This window comes from Rhynchophorus ferrugineus, unplaced genomic scaffold, assembly GCF_030347505.1.
Source record: "Rhynchophorus ferrugineus isolate W39M unplaced genomic scaffold, kcgeb_rfMv2 rfM10, whole genome shotgun sequence".
NCBI classification, from domain to species: Eukaryota; Metazoa; Arthropoda; class Insecta; order Coleoptera; family Curculionidae; genus Rhynchophorus; species Rhynchophorus ferrugineus.
Genome location: NW_027472589.1, coordinates 27628032 through 27646497, shown reverse-complemented (window position 1 = coordinate 27646497; position 18466 = coordinate 27628032). Strand labels below are relative to the sequence as shown.

Below are 18466 nucleotides of genomic sequence, written 5' to 3'. Positions count from 1 at the left end.
ATGTATTTCATCCGGATCATTGAAAAAACAGCACGAAAAACATGTTGACATACTACACATGCGCTGCTTGCGACTGAAGCATGTTCCAGTATGTTTTAAGATGTACCAATAATTATTAAGGTTAAAAATCTGACTTAAACATTGAAATTAGCACTCGACAATCGACCAAGTGCAAAGTGCGAGAGTAGTTATTGAAAAGGCATTTAGAGACTGATAATCAAGATGTTTGCCGCGGAATTTATTGCTTTAATTGCTGGGGCAGTACCTTTCCGAAAAAAAATAACTCACCAACAAAAGAAACCGTAACCGTAAAAAAAAAAACTTCATTTTAATTAATACTGTACTAAGTACATCTAATAAAAGACGTGATATTGAAAACCAGTATTATCTTTAATATCTCTAATAAAATCAAAAATATTTTTAAAAATCATTATCATAGCCACTCCAAAATAATTGTAATATTATCTACGTTAGTGTATAGTGGACCTTGATATATTTGTAACTCTTACACATACACACCACATACATTTGTATATGTAAATGGCAAATAAACATCACTCAAACGAACACTTACTAATATTTATTCGAGAACATCTGCTGGTTTTCATTTAATAGGCATATACTACTTAAATAATTTTCCGAAGATAATCTCAAACTATTTTTTTTTAACCTTAACCAGTACAAAATATTTTTTAATTTAGTATGTTTTATAGTTTGATTCTTTCAAAGTACCTTGATATTTTATATTAATATCAATCGATAAGTTTGATTTAATTAATTTATATGTTGGAATACTCGATACGAAACAACAAAATATCAAGTCTAAATAAAAATAAATTAAATTCTAATTCTAGTCTAAAATAAATTAATTTTGAAGAGTTTACAGCAGATGGTGTTACTGTGTATTAATAGAACCGGGTACATTTAACAGGTCAATTGGAAAGTCCCCGGCCTGCCATGGTAAAACACATTTCTTTGGCAAAATTTTTTTTTATTCAACATAATTCCCTTCAAGGGTGATACACTGACTATACCGACCCTCCAACTGTTCGATACCATTTTTGTAGTACTATTTGTCCAAACTAGGCCTCAGATTCGGCGATAACCTCTTCATTCGACGAAAATTTCTTTCCAGCGAGCATTTTTTTGAGATCTGAGAACAGGAAATAGTCGCTGGGGACCAGATCTGGAGAATATGGTGGATGAGGAAGCAATTCTAAGCCCACTTCATGGATTTTTGCCATCGATTTGTGACACGGTGCATTGTCTTGGTGAAGCAGCACGTTCTTTTTCTTCAAATGCGGCTGCTTTTCGGCGATTTCGTCCATTAAATGGTCCAATAACGCTATGTAATACTCGCTGTTAATGGTCCTTCCTTTTTCAAGGTAGTGAATGAAAATTATTCCGTGCACATCCCAAAATACAGACGCCATAACCTTGCCAGCCGACTGTTGCGTTTTCCCACACTTTGGGGCGGGTTCATCGTGTACAGTCCACGCGGATGACTGTCGATTGTACTTCGGAGTGAAATGATGGAGTCATGTTTCATCCATTGTCACATATCGACGCAAGAACTCCAATTTATTACGCTTGATCATCTTCAAACACTGCTCCGAATCATCAACTCATCATTGTTTTTGGTCAAAAGTGAGCTCGCGCGGTACCCACTTTGCACAGAGCTTCCTCATACCCAAATATTCGTGAATTATATGATGTACACGTTCAGATGATATATTTAGAGTGTCTGCTATTTCATTCGATTTCAATTTACGGTCATTCAAAATCATTTTGTAGGTTTTTTAAATGTTTTCGTCGGTAACAACCTCTTTTAGGCGTCCACCGCGTTCACCATCTTCGGTGCTCATTTCACCAAATCTAAACTTAGCATACCAATCCTTGATGGTTGATTTTCCTGGGGCAGTGTCTGGAAACTCGGCATCAAGTCAAGTTTTTGCTTTAACTGTATTTTTTCCCTTCAAAAAGCAATATTTTTTACTTTACAATTTTTCGCAATAACAAAAGTTCCTTCACTCAAAATACTATAATTCACAAACTAATGATTCGACAGCTGTCAAATTTATACACGTATCTTTCGAGGGCTAGGGCTAACTAAAAAAACATATGTATTTAATTATAGTAGCGCCATCTATATATCAGGTCGGGGACTTTTTAATTGACCTGCTATAACCAACTATATGTTGAAGCCTCGTTAACATCCTCAATTTTCAGTACCATTTCGTCGAATTGTGAACAAAACATTTTTTGGTGTGTTGAAAATGTCCGAGTTTATACGGAGTATATCGCATTTTGCGGGAAGTTTTATTTTTTTATTAAGGCCGCTCAAAGTCATCGAATGTCGCATGAAGCTTTTGACAACCACGAAATTGACTTGACAAAGAAACGAGATAGAAACACAGCAACAAAAGAAACAAGAACTAAACGTAAAAAGATCAATAGGTTCTCCAATGAAAATAAAATTGGATATAAAATTGGTAACTTGGTGGATTAGGGTTCTAGAAAATACCGCTACACAAAAATTAAGGCTTAGAACTCCACTTCATAGGTGGTGTGAAGTAAAATTGAATATAAATATAATGAAGCCACCCTAACCAACCAACTATTGTGGCTGTATAACTAACTGCAGTTTCTTCAATAATATATGCATTAAAAATACTGTAATGTTAAAATAAATTGTATTTGATAACATTGTTTTTATGTCATTACTTTATTTACATTACAATTTTCTCCTATGTCAGAAGCAAAATAAACTAAGTATCAAAATTGATGAGGCAACATTGTGAAGTAGTGACGCCATAAATGTTGATGAGAAGAGTTTACTATTACTTTGGAAGGACTATAAATACGAAACATTTTCTTTTTAACTAACTAACTAACTAACTAACTACGAACTGCATTTAGCAGTATATTCAACGTCATCTATGACGTACATATTGGCTATTTTATTGGAAGGACTGTAATATAATATTATATGTCCGCTCTGGTTCATACAAAACCCTTGACGTTATAAATTCTGATGTCGTGAATTCATTATTATATTGGATGGACTCTATATACCGATAATAATTTGAACAACGATTACACTGTAAGCTACTCATTGTAATATATGCTCTCCGTTCTATGTAAAACCCCCTCACAGCATCGTTGTCCAATACGCGCCCATCCCTCCTATATATTACCGCACTGTCGTTACTTCCAACCGAGATCAAAAGGATGTGCTAACTTTTTTGCAGAGTATTTGCGTACATCGGGGGCAAACACTTTCCAGACGGATTGGTCCGATGACGGATTTATTCTGGATGTGTTACGGGAGGCGGCCGGACGAAATCGAACCAAGAAAACCTGGATCATCCCAGGACTAACGGTCTAGACGAAAAAAAATGCGATTTCGATTCGCACCGACGAAAATATCGCTCGAATCGATGTAAAAATAGAAGTTGGAAGAATGCGGAGAGCGTGAGAAATCGATAAACCCGTTCCTTGTTTCGCCCTCGCCGCAAAAACGACACCAATAAAACGCAGAAAGCAACAATTGTTAAACAACAGATAAACGGACATCGTGTTTTGCTCTTGTGGTTTGACTGCTTTGAGTTAATACAGACTATTTGAAAAACATGATTAGAACATTATACACTCTGATAAAATCTGTAACACTAACGTATATCTCGACAATATTCCTCGTAAGTCTAGCAAGTAATACAAAGACCTGTCGCATTCGCCATTGTATCACTATAAAGTAAACACCATTTTCTCGTTTTAAATATTTAGTAGTTACTATACATATGTTGCACACAGATATTAATGACTTTTGGTATATGATATTATATTATATATATAATATTTTACGTGTATTAAAGTATAAAGGAGAAATTATTTTTAAATCACCAATTACGCATAATTTTTTCAATAAAAATTCTTTCTTAATCTAAAGCTCCCCTTACATGTTCAATATCATGGTGTCAATATCAACATTGACCAATATATTTCAGTAAAATTATTTTTATTTTTAATCCTTACTCATGTTTTAATTTTTTTATCAATTTTATCAATATTTCTTCAACAATATTGACGGTGTAAGGTAGGCTTTATTCAACAGTCAGAACAAGGCATATTACAATCAGTACTGTGGTGTTTGCAGATTGCAACAATGTCAACTCCATTCCCGATGTAGACACCACATAACAATGGATTTTAACTAAATCATATTCAAAACGGATATTTACTACTATATGAAGTGGTAAGAAAAGTGGTATTTTGGAAGTGGTATTTAAGAAAAATGTTATTTTGGATTTATTGACATAGAAAAATGGTATTTTTATTAAGAACTAACCTTATTACTTTTATAAATAGAGTAATGACACTCAAGTAATATTGGAGATTGAAATAACTACATTTTTGAAAAAAATATTGCAGCACTTATGGTGTGAGAAGTGCATACATTCTATGACCCAAAAGAAAAGTTTTGAAGTTCTAAATTGAATCTCTACAGGTTATTAGAAGGAATAATTAACTAGTAAAACAACTACCAATCTACCAACTAGAATGTTGGTTTCGTAGTTCTTTAAGCTGGTACCTTGTAAAGACTTTAAATGTTCTATGCTTTATATAAAATTTTTATTATTAACAGTTAATATGTGTATCCATTTTCAAAATGACTTTAGCGTAAAACAGTAGAAAATAAATTATTGATTAAGATAAGTAACGACGATAACTATTCCGAGTAACTTTTGAGTACTGTTGGAAACTTCATTACTGACTGATATGCCCAAATATTCAACAGGCTGTTCTAAACAGTTCATTATAATTAAAGGCAGGTGCTATTCTAGCTCTAAGAAATGCATCTGCTGAAAGGCACAATGGCTCTCTATTAATCAGAGAAAACATAAATGAACAAGTGAACATATAAATTTATGAACAATAGAAGCAAAACATATTGTTCATCTTCGAATATAGTTTGCACTAAAACTTAAATAATTAATTTATTGCTACATCAGTAATGCCGTTGTGTAATTCTCCCAATAATAACACCAGTGAAAACTCTGCGACGAATCGAGTAGACGACCTGAATTCATTTCCACCAGGTAAAATATATCGGTAATTTAAGCTTTTAAGCCCTTTTCTTAAGGTTAGCTCTGCAATGCCTGAGTGAATTTCTCAAGTCATTATTGAGCTGAAGGGCAGAGTTAGAAAGCAGCTGATGTGATTTCGAAAACTTACTGTTCTTTACATTCAGTACTTTGCATTCAGTACTTCATTAATCATCATTAACATGAAAATGAAAACTTATCAAAGGATATAATTAGAAATGATTTAGTTATTTATAAAAATTACCATACATTAAAAAAAAATTATTAATAAATGTTCTCAATTTTTAAGTTGATAATTTTTTGTGAACTACACTGTACATTATAGGTGCTGTGAAAATTTGTGTAGTGGCATCTACTGAATGAAAACGTATATAAAGTTATTTTTGAACCATTGACTATGATGATACACCACACACATGATGTTTTACCAAAATATAAAAATGTATATTAAATTTTATGGTTTAATCCAGACTAAGACATGTAGTACCTCAATATTACTAACAAGTTTTCAGTTAATTGTGGTATCAGAATGTATCAACAGTTTCATGAGTTACCATAGAATGTCCATCACTCCATTATTACAGTAAATAATATATAACAGTGAAGCATTTTTGGAACAATAAGCAGAATATGAATAAAATATTCACAAGATAATATTTAAAAATGATAATTATAATGTACCAGTTTCATTGTTATTTTATTTAAAGGTCACAATCTTAGGATTTATCCTCTTGCACCTTGAATTCAGCCTAAGACATAAAATATTACAATATTGTTAATTCATTAAAATTGTTTCTGTTCATAAATAAATAGTGATAATATAAATTCACAATACTAAGCACTGACCTTATCAGAATCTGTCGTGTTTCCTGAACCAAAGGACGCCAGCGAATTTCTATCCAGATTCTCGACACTCTCGTCCAAAGAATTGCACTCCTCCATATCTCTACTGGACCTCTGACTGTGGGTCTTCAGTTTGGCTGGACTCTTAGGCAACGTCAAAGGTAAGGCAGTACTGAAATAGGTCTCCTGGAACACCTCGCGCAGTTTTTTCACCCACAACTGCTTGATCTCCAAGCTAGATGCCCGCAAAACGATTCTGTAATCGGATATCGGAGCTCGGCCCGTCCAGACCGCGAATTTGCATTCGTCACCTTCCATGTGTTCCGTCACTCCCAGCTCTGACGCCTGAAAGTGGAAATTTTGGTTTCAAATGGGTAAATTGATAATAATTTATGGCGGCATACCATGAGTTTGTTTTTGTAAATGTACTTGACTTTTCCAACTGAATCTTTCACTTCTTTAGTGAACAAGAGGTACAATTCAAAAAGAAATATATGCCTGTCTCGTCCTTTTCTGATGAGCTGCTTAGGGTCCCATACTTGGAAAGCGTCCTGAAGTATCACTTCTCCTAACTTGTCGCTGGATACATCGCAACCCTCCAAAAGTGACAGATGCATGGCGTCGTTAGCTTTCTTAGGAACATTCAACATGACTTCAAGGCCATCTTTGATTTCTCCTTGTCCTTCGTTACAACAGCTTTGCAGATCTTTCAGTAATAGTTGGTATTTGGTGATTCTCTGAACAGGTTTGATGAGGTATGCTGCTATTGGATGTTCGACTTTATGTTTCTTCTGCAGGTCCTCATAATATGTACCACTATGTTGCACCAGAAGACTATTACTCTCCGGTTTGTTCTTGCAATAATGAACATACATATCAAACTTGGTAGCCCAAGTAACAAAACAATGGCCCACATCTTCGGGCATGGTTTCATACTTTTCCAACTCTTTCAAGAAGATCGAGTTGTGAAAATTGTAAATCTCCTCCATGTTACCAAAAATAATGTCCTCTTTGCCCTGAAGGGCAACGGGGATGCCATTATTGCTTCTCGTCTCGTTCAGAAAGCATCTGATGCAAGTTTCGAGATCTTTGACGTAAGTTCTTTCGGTCTGAAGCAGTTCGGCCATGATGAATTCCTTTCGTCGAGCGGACCGACGCTTTTCTTCGTTTAACTCTTTTAGGTCCTTAGCTGCCGCTTCCTTTACTTTAGCTTCAAGGCTGGGATCGGAATTTCTGTCGATGGACAATTCTTTCTTTTCGGATTCCTCCTCTTGAATACCTGAACAAGAAAAAATAATAAGCAAACTAGTAATTCTTTTGAGCACAGTTTCAGAAAGTGAAAAAATCACCAGGATTCCGAAAACATATCTATTTTTGTTTTAAATAATTATATTCATACTTGCACTTGTGAATTTAACATACGAGGGATTTTTCATATAAATGGTAATTTTACTATTAAGGTTAGCACGTAATTCCGATCTAGAGGATTCGATGCTTGAGTGTTCTTTGGTTTATAAGGAGGGGGAAACGGGTCAGAACGTGTCGAAAATGAAGATCATGATCAACGCCTAAGAACAAGTCTCACAAATGACAACATCCGTGCTGTTCGAGAGCTTATTGAAGGTGATTGCCGGTTAAGGATTGTTTAGATTATTGGGCGAAAATCAAAAGCAGATCAGGTCGGAGACCCTAGAAGCACCCTCGTTATAGCCCTGACCTGTCACCATGTGATAATTTTTTGTTTGCGCCCTTGAAAGAATCACTTGGGGGCAAAAGATTTGAAAGCAATGAAGTAGAGCAGCGCAATTAGCTGACAACTCGCCTGCAAAACTTTTATGAAGAAGAAATGTGTGTAGAGCACAGAGGTGACTACATTGAATAATGTTAAATGTTTAATTTGTGTATACCATTGATCAATAGATTTATTATACAAAATTACCGTTTATATTTGATTCCCCCTCGTTATTGTTAAATGTATAACACAAAATTAATTTAAATATGTAGGGACAATAAAATGAAATAAAAGACGTCTTAAGTAAAAAATGATTCTGATTTTCCATCTGATTTTAGTTTTCATGAAGTCAAAAATGTTTTAAAAGTGCGCAAAGAAATGGATAGTCAATACGTATAATTCCTTATACAATGGCAAAACCCATTAGCTTTTGAGACGCAAAACTCTACCCTGTTTGTATGAACTTTGTGACGAACTGAAGATTCCGAATCAGACAAGATAAGTGTGTAGCTGTAACCATTTTCAATGAAAAATATGATGAGCTTTAGCTTTTAAAATCTAGACATTTTTTTAAAGTCATCGAAATTACTACACTTTTCCAAGGAAAATTAATAACTTTGTTTATAGTTATGTTTATATTTTTTGCAACCAAACTTTTCTTTTCCACAAGGCAATCTGGATATATATATATATATATATATATATATATATATATATATATATATATATATATCCAGATTGCCTTCTGGAAAAGAGCAGCATTGAATGTTGTTGCTGTACAACAATGTTTACGATAAGACAGTTTTAAGGGTCTTTTTTTAGCAAGTTTATAATTATTCTACGATCGCATAAGTTCAAGTTGTTCATGATAGAAAAAATCAAATTCAAAACATCCAGAGGGTACGCCGCACTGAACATCTGAACGTTTTGGGAAAGCAATAGTTTGCTGAAGTTTTCTCTCTATAAATATTAACAAACATCAAACAATCAGGCAGCAGAAAGAAGTTTTTGATAAAATTGATTGATTGATTTCTGAATCACCACCAGAAATGAGAATCAGGTATAAACCATGTAATCAAGATCATTAACAAACATATTTAGGTATATATCTGAACGAAATTTGGATCGGCATTAAGACTGAATATACAGAAACTGCAAAAAATGTTACATTAACATTGGGGCTTTATTTAATAGTTCGCATTAAAAGGTAAATTAATAAAATATTGCATTTTAAAAACAACTCTAATAAAAGTTAACAACAGAAACGATATGGTGACTATTCTATTATCATGAAGGTTTAGAAAGTACATATTTTTTACTTAATTGGTTTCAAATACATACCAAGTGTTTCTTCTAATTGCTGACGATACTGTTCCATACGTGAACTGAAGTCTTTATATCTATTATCTACTGCTGCAACCCATTGCTTAATGGCACTGGCATGAGCATGTCCCTTCTCTACCAAGCTGTCTGCCAGCTGTATCAGTAATTTGACTCGTTCGCGAGTCTCTTTGGCAGTTCCTTTAAACTCGTTATGTTCCCTGAGTAGGCTTTCGGTTTCTTCAATATTATTTCCTGAAACAGAGGTTTTAAAAAATATCCTTTTTTATTTTGATTTGATATTATACCTAAATTAGTGGCGTGTGTCGTTAAATAACATTCTCCAGTATCGTGAATCCATTCAATAGCTTGTTTAGCGGATCTCTCGAATAATACGAACTGTTGACACTGGTCCAGACGTTTCTTTCTTTGGGTCCAATGTTCCAGAACCTACGGAATGATTAAGAACAATATCATAATGAACGAATATCAATTGAAACGTACCTTATTTTCTTGGCTAAGCAATTTTTCTAAGATGCCTTTTACTCTGTTTTCATGCTGAGTACCGGTATTAGGAAAATTGTAGAATTGGAGGCTTCTTGTTGTGTACTTCAGAAAGGTTTCGGCGGTTCTTCGGGCCAGAGTGCAAGCTTTTAAAAACGCTTCCTTTTGTTCCTGGTGCTTGTTGATGAGTTGAGAAATACTTGTCGCTTTGTCCACGTTGGGTTGGCCGGTTGAACACCAATCTTCATCTCGCCTGAGGGTTAAAATCATCATTTCTAAGAACGTATTATTAATAATTTCTTTCTTACCTGTATTCGCGCTCTAAACTATCCAGAACTGAGCAAACTTGTTCCGCAGTCTTGTGAAAGTTCAAACTGGCCGTAACGAGTTTGTGTCGTTCTTCCGCGCAAGTCACCAGTTGCTGCCATCGTTTCGTAACTTCCTCGGATATATCGCGGATGCTCTGGGGATCGTAATGATTCCCGTTGATGAGAGCATCGGCCCGATATCTCACTTGAACGGCGGAAGTGTGCGTCTTCTCTATGGCAACCTGGAATTGTTCGTGTTCCTTCTTCAGCAGTTCGACGTCGGCCAAACAATTCGGGATGGTAAAGCTGGCCATCAACATCGACTCGCCGTTCCGAATCCAACTGATGACTTGATTGGCGTCGTTCTGAAACTGGCCGAGCTGGATGCACTGTTCCAGCTTGACCCGCTTCACCTCGGCCAGGTCCTCGAGGTCCATCTCGCGATCGTGCAAGAATTCCAAGAGGACTTGTACTCGGGTCTGCGCGTTGTACTGCGAGTCCGCCATGACGCAGATACCCGAGTTTTCGAATACCTGTACTAGTTCCTGGCCTTGTTGCAGTACCTGATAGGTAGTGTTCTGCATTTGGGACACGCTCTCATTATGTAATCTAAAAAGAAAGTTATGAGTTGCTATTATTATTAGCTTGGTAATATTACTACGATTTGTAAAAATAATGTTTGTGGCAAAATAATATTACAAAATGCTGGTCGTTTTATATATAGTAGCGAAAAAATATTACGGTTTTATGTTTATATAGCAGTAACTAATCATAGTTTTGTAGTTTTGTATATGTAGTATAGTATATATATGTAGTATACAATTTTTATTACATTACACATTTTTAAACGCAATTTTTAAATTTGTAATATCTCCGAAAATATTTGTTTAATTTACATGCTGTAAGGAACCATATTGATCTATATTAATTGCACACTGTATTTAAGGTACTTAATTCGATAAGGATTAATGCCGTATTGCTTAAAATAGCTTCGTAAATAAGCCATTTTCTCACGTAAAAAGTAAACAATAAAAATGGTTAATGTGGGTTATCCCTAAAAGATAAACATATACCATCGCGGACTTTTTTGTAGACCTTTTTATGGTGTACAATACTGTAGTACATTAATTTGATCTAACTCGTAGGGTTAGGCAGCGTTTTTGCTAATTGCTAAATAAGCCTAAAAAAATAGGTTAATTTACGACATCACGTTAGAAACCTCTAAAATTAGCAATGTTGCCTTAGTATATTATGCATGTATTATACATATAAACCGTCCTCTTGAATCACTCTATCTATTGAAAAAAACCGCATCAAAATCCGTTGCGTAGCTTTAAAGATTTAAGCGCACATAGGGATATAGGGACAGAAAAGGCGACTTTGTTTTATACTATGTAGTGATATATATAAATGGCATGTAGATAATCACTTCATTGAGTGATCTTCGGTATAAAATACTATTTTAATTAATTAGTCTTATTTCTAAAGCCTGTCGAATAACCAGAACGGATGATGTTAAAGGTTTTAATCTAGCCACTTCACTGTCACTTCGTATATTTAGCTGATTAGCGAGTACAATGGGATGCACTGACACTCTTTTGAAGTGCTTGGATCTAAATGAATATTGTATCACTTCATTTGAAACACGGTACGATGCATCGACGATGGCACGCAACACTTTATTTTGGAATCTTAGTTGATAGATATATTAGACTTGCTAGCGGTTCCCCATAGTTAGATTCCATATGACCAAATAGGCTTGAGTATATGAGTATAGATTTATACAGCAATATCTTGTTATCTAATGATAACTTGGATTTGCGTCCTTATAAGCGAATACATTTGGTTGAGTTTAAGTCCAAGTCGTTTCCGTTTCACGAATATCTGGTTCTTCTAAGTTAGGCCTTGATCTAGATGCATAACAAGATATTTAGCATCTCTTTTTGCGGAAGTTGACAGATATTGATATAGACTTGTGAACATGTTCTTCTACGGGGCGTAAAGTTATATGACTGGATTTTGTGTCGTTGGCTTTAATACACCTTGTGTTCAGCCACATTTGTATTTAATTTAGGTGTGTTTGTAAGATTACCGTGTCGTCTGCGTATGTTGTGTACAGAAGATATATTACTGGATCCAGTACACCGCCTTGTGGAAATCCTGAATTCATGCCTATTGCCAAACCCAAATTGGTGTTTTAGGATTATCTTTCTCTTTTCTATTCATTCTTATCATTTAGCCTCTTTATGTACAGTTTCTCGAAAAAGATCAAGATTATCGGTCATAAATTTATAGGCCGGTAAGAGGTGGCATCTTCTGGTGTTTTCAATGATTTGAGAATCATTATTTCAGCTACTTTCCAGATGCTGGGAAAATAATTAATTCATAATATAGCATTAAATATGAATGTTAATAATTTTACATTCTTCCCAGATACCCAGAAGCTTTTTTAAAATTAAATTCTCTGGTTATTGTTTGTTGAACGGTGAATTTTTATGTGGTAAATCCATTTGAAATGGCGAATTTGGGAAACAAAGACATTTTTTACATACTTTGAGATATCGGCCATTTCTTTATTGCTTCTAGCCCAATTATTTTCATTTATTTTAATAAAAGCGTTAGGCCGCTGGGGCCTTTTGCGTTGGTGTCATATTTTCTAAGTATTCCTGAATGCCTTGGTTTAGTTTATTTTTATTCATCTCTTTCAGCTCTTTTATAAAAAAATTGTTTAATGAATTATTGAAAATTGTTGAAACTTTATTAACTTATGTTTTATTTTCTGAGTTTTTAAATAATTTCGGAAAATAAAAGGTGTTTGAATAAAATAGCGTTTTTAATGGTGTATTTGTTGACGTGGAAGTGCATCATATCAATTACTTCGCGAGACTATTCTGATTAAATTGATTGATTGATTAGCTAGAAACTTCGTGGAAGTGCTTATCACTGAAAGAATGTTGTTACTACTACATGACATGCGACAACAGGATGGGAGGTTACGCCGCACCCATCATATTATCCAAACATTTCTCCATGCGAATATCATCTATTTCTGTCGATGTCTAATAAAGACAAACATTTTTATTATTATAGAATGCATGAATATTGATTAATATAAAATAGCAATAAAATAATTACGGTTTTATGATATTTTTTAGCAGATATTTGGCAATAAAGTAATTTCGTTTTCGGTTTGTATTAAATACAAAAATATATACGACGAACTCAGTACGAATATATCTTTGTTCCTTGGGTGGAGAGTTACTTCACAGCCTTTGAAAGACAATGAATTGGCGTCAAAAAGGTGTCATGTTACGATGTTATAAGTAGTGAAGTATTTAAAGAGCTGCCAACAGAAAGTATAGCAAAACTTGTACATATACAAACACGAAATTGTTGTGATCGCTAAACCAGGTAATTCCATACCAACATCACTACTACAGGCTGCTTGAAATTATGTATGTATGTATCATAAGCAAATTGTTCGAGAAACTGCTCTTAAAAGGACTCAAATGTTGATTTTCAATTGGAACATCTCTGATAATAGGTATCGCTTCTACTTTGTTATTCGAGATTGTGTTTCCGTCGACGTTCACCCATTCAACACAGTTACGGCTAAGCTCCTTCTTTTTAAATATTTGAAATACAACCATGGAGATTTTTACGAAGTTACACTGCCCCTTTCGTCGCTCAAAGCATTTAGAGCATACTGAACCAAATCTTCCTATGAAGGCATCTGATACTGATGGACAGTAGATCGTAGGGAACAGTCTTGAATGGGGCATCAACATGTTTAAAGATTGTCGAACCAACAAAGATGTAAAGTGATCGGATGCCTTAACATCCTCTGGAGCGGGAATCATGAGTAAAGTTTCACACCGTAATAGGCAAAGTGGAGCAAAAAATCAATGTGGAAGGATTTTACAAATATCATTCCTTATCAGTGCATATAACAATTTGTAGAAAAGTAGTTTTGTACAAGTGTTTGTGATCTTATGTAAGAAATATCAAGCTCCACTTCCATCCCATTGTAAGAAAAAATAAGGCATGATCGAACCTCCATCTCAAATCGTCTGACGTAATACATGAATGGCCCATTATGTGGAGTGAACTAGCAGACATAAGCGGCAACGAACATTTACAAAGTGAAATTTCGTTTGATTCAAGTGACTTTTCATCTGACAATAATATAGTACGTATTTAGTAAGATGATTATGACGATATAAAAATCAAGTACTATTTACTATAGAGGTTAGAATCAATTCAAGTGGTCTAAAATCTAACCCAGTAGCTCCAGAGTCAGAAGCCACAACATTATAACTCATCTAGCTTGTAAAACCAAACCAAACAAAAAATAAAAGAATATTTAGAAAATTACAAATCAAAAGCGACCTATATAGTCCCCTCAAAGTGAATCACATGAAAAATTGGTAGATGTTATTTATGGTGGCCTCAAGACCGAGATAAATAATCGAAGAAGTGCGATAGATGCTTAGCTTCATTTGTAAACGATATGTAGAAAGAAAACTGATGTATAGCAAGTGTGAAATAATAATAATATAATTGTATACTTTTAGATAAGGATGTCAATTTCCTTGCTTGCTTGCGAATTTATCTCATAAAGAGTCCTTAATGTTGTTAAAGAGAAGATACGTACGAGGGTGGTTCAAATATGATGGAGACAAACGCTGTAGATGACGCGCATGTATGTTTTGAAGGTCGTGACTTGAGTATGTGATAGCTGGGCCCTCACGAACAGTGTGGCATAGTTTTCGTCGGGAGCGCGTGCTACGACCATGTGTGAACCTCAAGTGCAGACCGCCGTAGCGCAATGTATTGTCATTCGTTTTTTCGTGTGGGAAGGTGTTAAAGAGACGGAAATTATTTTGCGTTTGCGAAATCAGTTCGGTAGTGGGTGCCTGAGTAGGGCTGACGTGATTAAATGGGCCAAAGCATTCAAGGATGGCCGCGAAACCGTCAAGAATGAGCCGCAGGATCGTCAATCGAACCAGCATCATACCCCACGGAGGACCGTAGGATTAATATTTAGGACATTTCGGTTGAACTCGGCATCAGTATTGGTATACAATATCGAAATTAGGATGGGAGGTACTGTAACACCGCCCAACCAGTCCGGATGTATCACCCTGCAACTACCACATGTTTCGACCTCTGAAAGAAGCCCTCAGAGATCAAAGATTCAACATCGACGACGAGGTAGAGGAGTTCAAGTTGCCCAAGAAATTCTTCGATACCGGCATCAAAAAACTTCCGGAAAGATGGGCAAAATGCGTAACTAGTGAAGGGAAATACCTAGAATAACTGTAAATTTTTGTAAATTTTTTCAATAGTAAATAAACGTGTCAAAGTATTTGTCTCGATCATATTTGAACCACCCTCGTAAAACCCCGTAACACGTATTTCTAAATCCTATTTTACGTTATTTTATTATATAGAACGCCAAAGTTAGGTATTAAATAATCCTACATACGAAGGGAATTAATATTGAAAAATAATATCGTTCAAGTATGTCTTCGTTAATAAAAGTTATTAATTTTATTTTTATTAGGCAATATATAGATTTTTAAATGGATAGTCCATATGATCTCAGGATTACAGTTATGTTGGGCAAAATAAAGATTCCAGTTACGGATCAACCATGCAGTTAAATCTAAGAAACATCTTACCTTAAAAATTGTTCTGCTTTGGCAATATCTCTGGTGAGTTCACTGTGCTGCAACTCCTCACTCCACATCTCCAACTGAGAGGACACCTCCAAGGCGTCCCTTTCGAACAGGCGCAAGCGAAGACACAAGTCCAACCGCAGCTTCCTAGCAGCCCACAGCTCCTCCAGGTCGTTCCTTTGCTTCGATAGACGGTCCAAAGCTGATTCGACGGCGCTCACTGATCCGGTCGTGTCCATCTCACTAACCGACCTAAAATTAGACGTGCGACTTCAGTGAAAAACTATACCAACATAGACCAAAAATAAAATTATACGGAAAAGTATATCGGTTATTGTGGTCAAAGGTTCTTGTTGAAATTGTTAACCGCATATAACGAACGCTTCGTAATGCAGATGGTGACTTATGCTTGGTGAAATTCCTGTAGGGTGTGAACATCTCCGTAAATGCAAACAGCAAATCAATATTTTGAAGAAATGGCGAAAGGGCCCGTAGTAAAAAATACTTGTATAGTCAAAATTTTTTAGTAATGCATCATGGATATTGGTGACGTCGAAATATTGCAATGTTACCGAATTAACTCCGAGTTTTAGTTCAGTTTGGCTTTGACATACAAAAATGTTAGAGATGGTAATTATTGATGATATTAAATAATATAAGTCCCTACGATTTTATTTAAAATGTTTTTAGCGGGTTGCTGTCGCTCTAAATATTAGCGTAGGAACTGTGAATAACATCGCTTACAAAATGAAGAATAATACGTTAGATTCACCCAAGAAAACCCGTCTACAAACAAAGTGGGTGACAAATCTTGACCATCTTGATATTGGCTCTATTCGAGACCAAATATACGAAATGTATAAGTACAGTAAGTACACAAACCATTTTATCGATATAAACATAATTTAATAAAATTATTTTAGAGAAAACTGTCTGTCTGAAAAGTATACATAAAAGAATTAGGGACATGCATCTATTTGAGGGAAGTAAGACCTCCTTTTATACACTCTTACAGGGCATAGGGTTTAAATGGTGTAAAGATTCGGAGAGGTTTAATAGAGCTTTCAGACATTACCTTGAAAAGAAATTTTAAAAGGCATAAAATAAGACCAAGGAAGATAAACTATTTGAATTTGTGTATCTTGATGAAACTTGGATATTTCAAAATGGTTCATTGTGGCACTCTTGGCAAGACGGTAACAAAAAAACTGTAAAGACAACAAAAATTGATGGAAAAAGGTAAAAGTTACAATAGCATTCGATTAGGTTTTGTTGATCATTATATTTATTAATAATTAATTGCAGATTTATTGTTCGTCGAGAAGGATAATCCATCAAAAACTGTTTGGATATGTGGAAAGATGCATTGTCAACCATAACACCTTGGGTTTGGATGGACTCGATTAGACATACAGAGGAAGTAATTGATAAATGGTGGAATTGTGAACATGTTTCAGACAGATTAGAAATTAACAGTTTAGTGATTGAATTGGACAATGAGTGGGAAAGAGAAAGTGACTGAAGGAAACTTTCAGGATATGTGATAATGCTGTACAATGCTAGAAATTCCTGGGACGGAGTGATGAGAGTGGAAACAACTAAAGGTATGCGCATAATTAATCGAATATAACTGTAGAAAATGGTATTGTAAGGCGTGAAAGATTTGCGTGCACAGATATGATTGTAATTGTTCAAAATTAAACATGAGCATTAGGTTACAACGTATGAGGAGAGAATGACTACTAACTGTTTTGTAGATATGGTAAATGCATTAGACAGAATTCAGTGATTAATTTTATGAAGAATGGTATACACAGATAATAGAAGAAGAAATAAAATATACACTGATACCAAGAGATGACTTGACAAGTAAACATATCATTGAAGGAAACAAGAACTAACCGAAAAAAATAAATATGCTCTCAAATGATAGTAAAATACGTTTCCCAGATATACAATTGTTAATTAGGTGGATTAGGCCTCCAGGGGCCTACCACTACATAAAAAAAACACGCCTAGGAACTCTACCTCATGGATGATGTGGAAAAAAGTTGAATGTAAACAAAACAAATCTAACCTACAAACTATTATAGCTGTGCCTTAATTGTAGTTTTAAGTCCTTCGATAATATATGTATTAGATTTACTATAACGTTAAAATAAATTATATTTCATAATATCTTTGTTCAATTATTTTATTTAGATTAGAATTTTTTTGTATGTCAAAAACAAACTGAACTAAAACTCAGAGTTGACGTGGCAACATTGCAATATTTCGACGTCACAAATATCCATGATGCATTACTAAAAAACTTTGAATAGACTATATATTATATATTTTTTATTAGTTAAATTAGATGAGCTAAAATTTAAACAAAATTAAATTACTTAAGCTAAAGTTAAGAGTAACAGTTACGTAGCGAAGTATTGGCAATTAATCGCAGACATTTGTTTCGGTAGTCGTGTAGTTGTTACTAGTTGGTTTGATGTTTTAGTGCAACCCCACATTCGCACCCCAGATGGCAAAATTGGCTTTATTGACCTGATTCACTGATAAACGAAGATCGTGATCTTTGATTTTTGGTTAAGCTGAGAGTATCTTCCAACTAACCAGTAAAGTTGCTTGATTATTTTGAGTTTTATTTGCTCTTTTTTTTTTTGGTCTAACCTGATGTTTTCATTATAACCTACAATTGAGATGGATGACGGGGTATTTAGCTAATCTTGCTTAATGAATCGGGAATCTGTCAAGTGATAAAAATATCTGTATATGAAATATTAAATATACATAAAAAAAAAGAATTCAATCAGTAATTAGAGAAAAATTACTTAATAATAAATTAACATTTAATTACTTTGAAAATATTAGCTACCTTCACCATATTGTCAGTAATTATTTATAGTTAAGAATAGATAAAAAAATAGAAACAAAAGAAATTGTATATTTGAATTATTTATATTCAGTTGAATGTGT

The 18466-nt window shown here is 34.5% G+C and overlaps 2 protein-coding genes across 11 annotated transcripts in view; one reads left to right on the top strand and one right to left on the bottom strand.

Annotated features, from left to right (window-relative positions):
* trio (trio Rho guanine nucleotide exchange factor) overlaps positions 1 to 18466 on the bottom strand; it is a 379571-nt gene that overhangs the window by 120392 nt on the left and 240713 nt on the right. For all 10 annotated transcript variants that reach the window (XM_076416297.1, XM_076416301.1, XM_076416300.1 and 7 more), the window contains 7 exons: positions 15497 to 15745; positions 9813 to 10421; positions 9505 to 9757; positions 9309 to 9450; positions 9022 to 9255; positions 6353 to 7227; positions 5952 to 6293 (listed from right to left, as the gene is read on the bottom strand). In XM_076416297.1, coding sequence (XP_076272412.1) covers positions 5952 to 6293; positions 6353 to 7227; positions 9022 to 9255; positions 9309 to 9450; positions 9505 to 9757; positions 9813 to 10421; positions 15497 to 15745 — 2704 coding nt within the window. The remainder of the gene's footprint in view (positions 1 to 5951; positions 6294 to 6352; positions 7228 to 9021; positions 9256 to 9308; positions 9451 to 9504; positions 9758 to 9812; positions 10422 to 15496; positions 15746 to 18466) is intronic.
* LOC143203956 (uncharacterized) lies at positions 12127 to 16719 on the top strand. Its single transcript, XM_076416317.1, has 2 exons — positions 12127 to 13839; positions 14267 to 16719. Exon 2 carries the CDS (start codon positions 14606 to 14608, stop codon positions 15107 to 15109), a length of 504 nt encoding a protein of 167 aa, XP_076272432.1. The 5' UTR covers positions 12127 to 13839; positions 14267 to 14605; the 3' UTR covers positions 15110 to 16719.

Coding starts and splice junctions, on each gene's coding strand:
- LOC143203956 (XM_076416317.1), top strand. CDS start 14,606: ATGTGTGAACCTCAAGTGCAGACCGCCGTAGCGCAATGTATTGTCATT.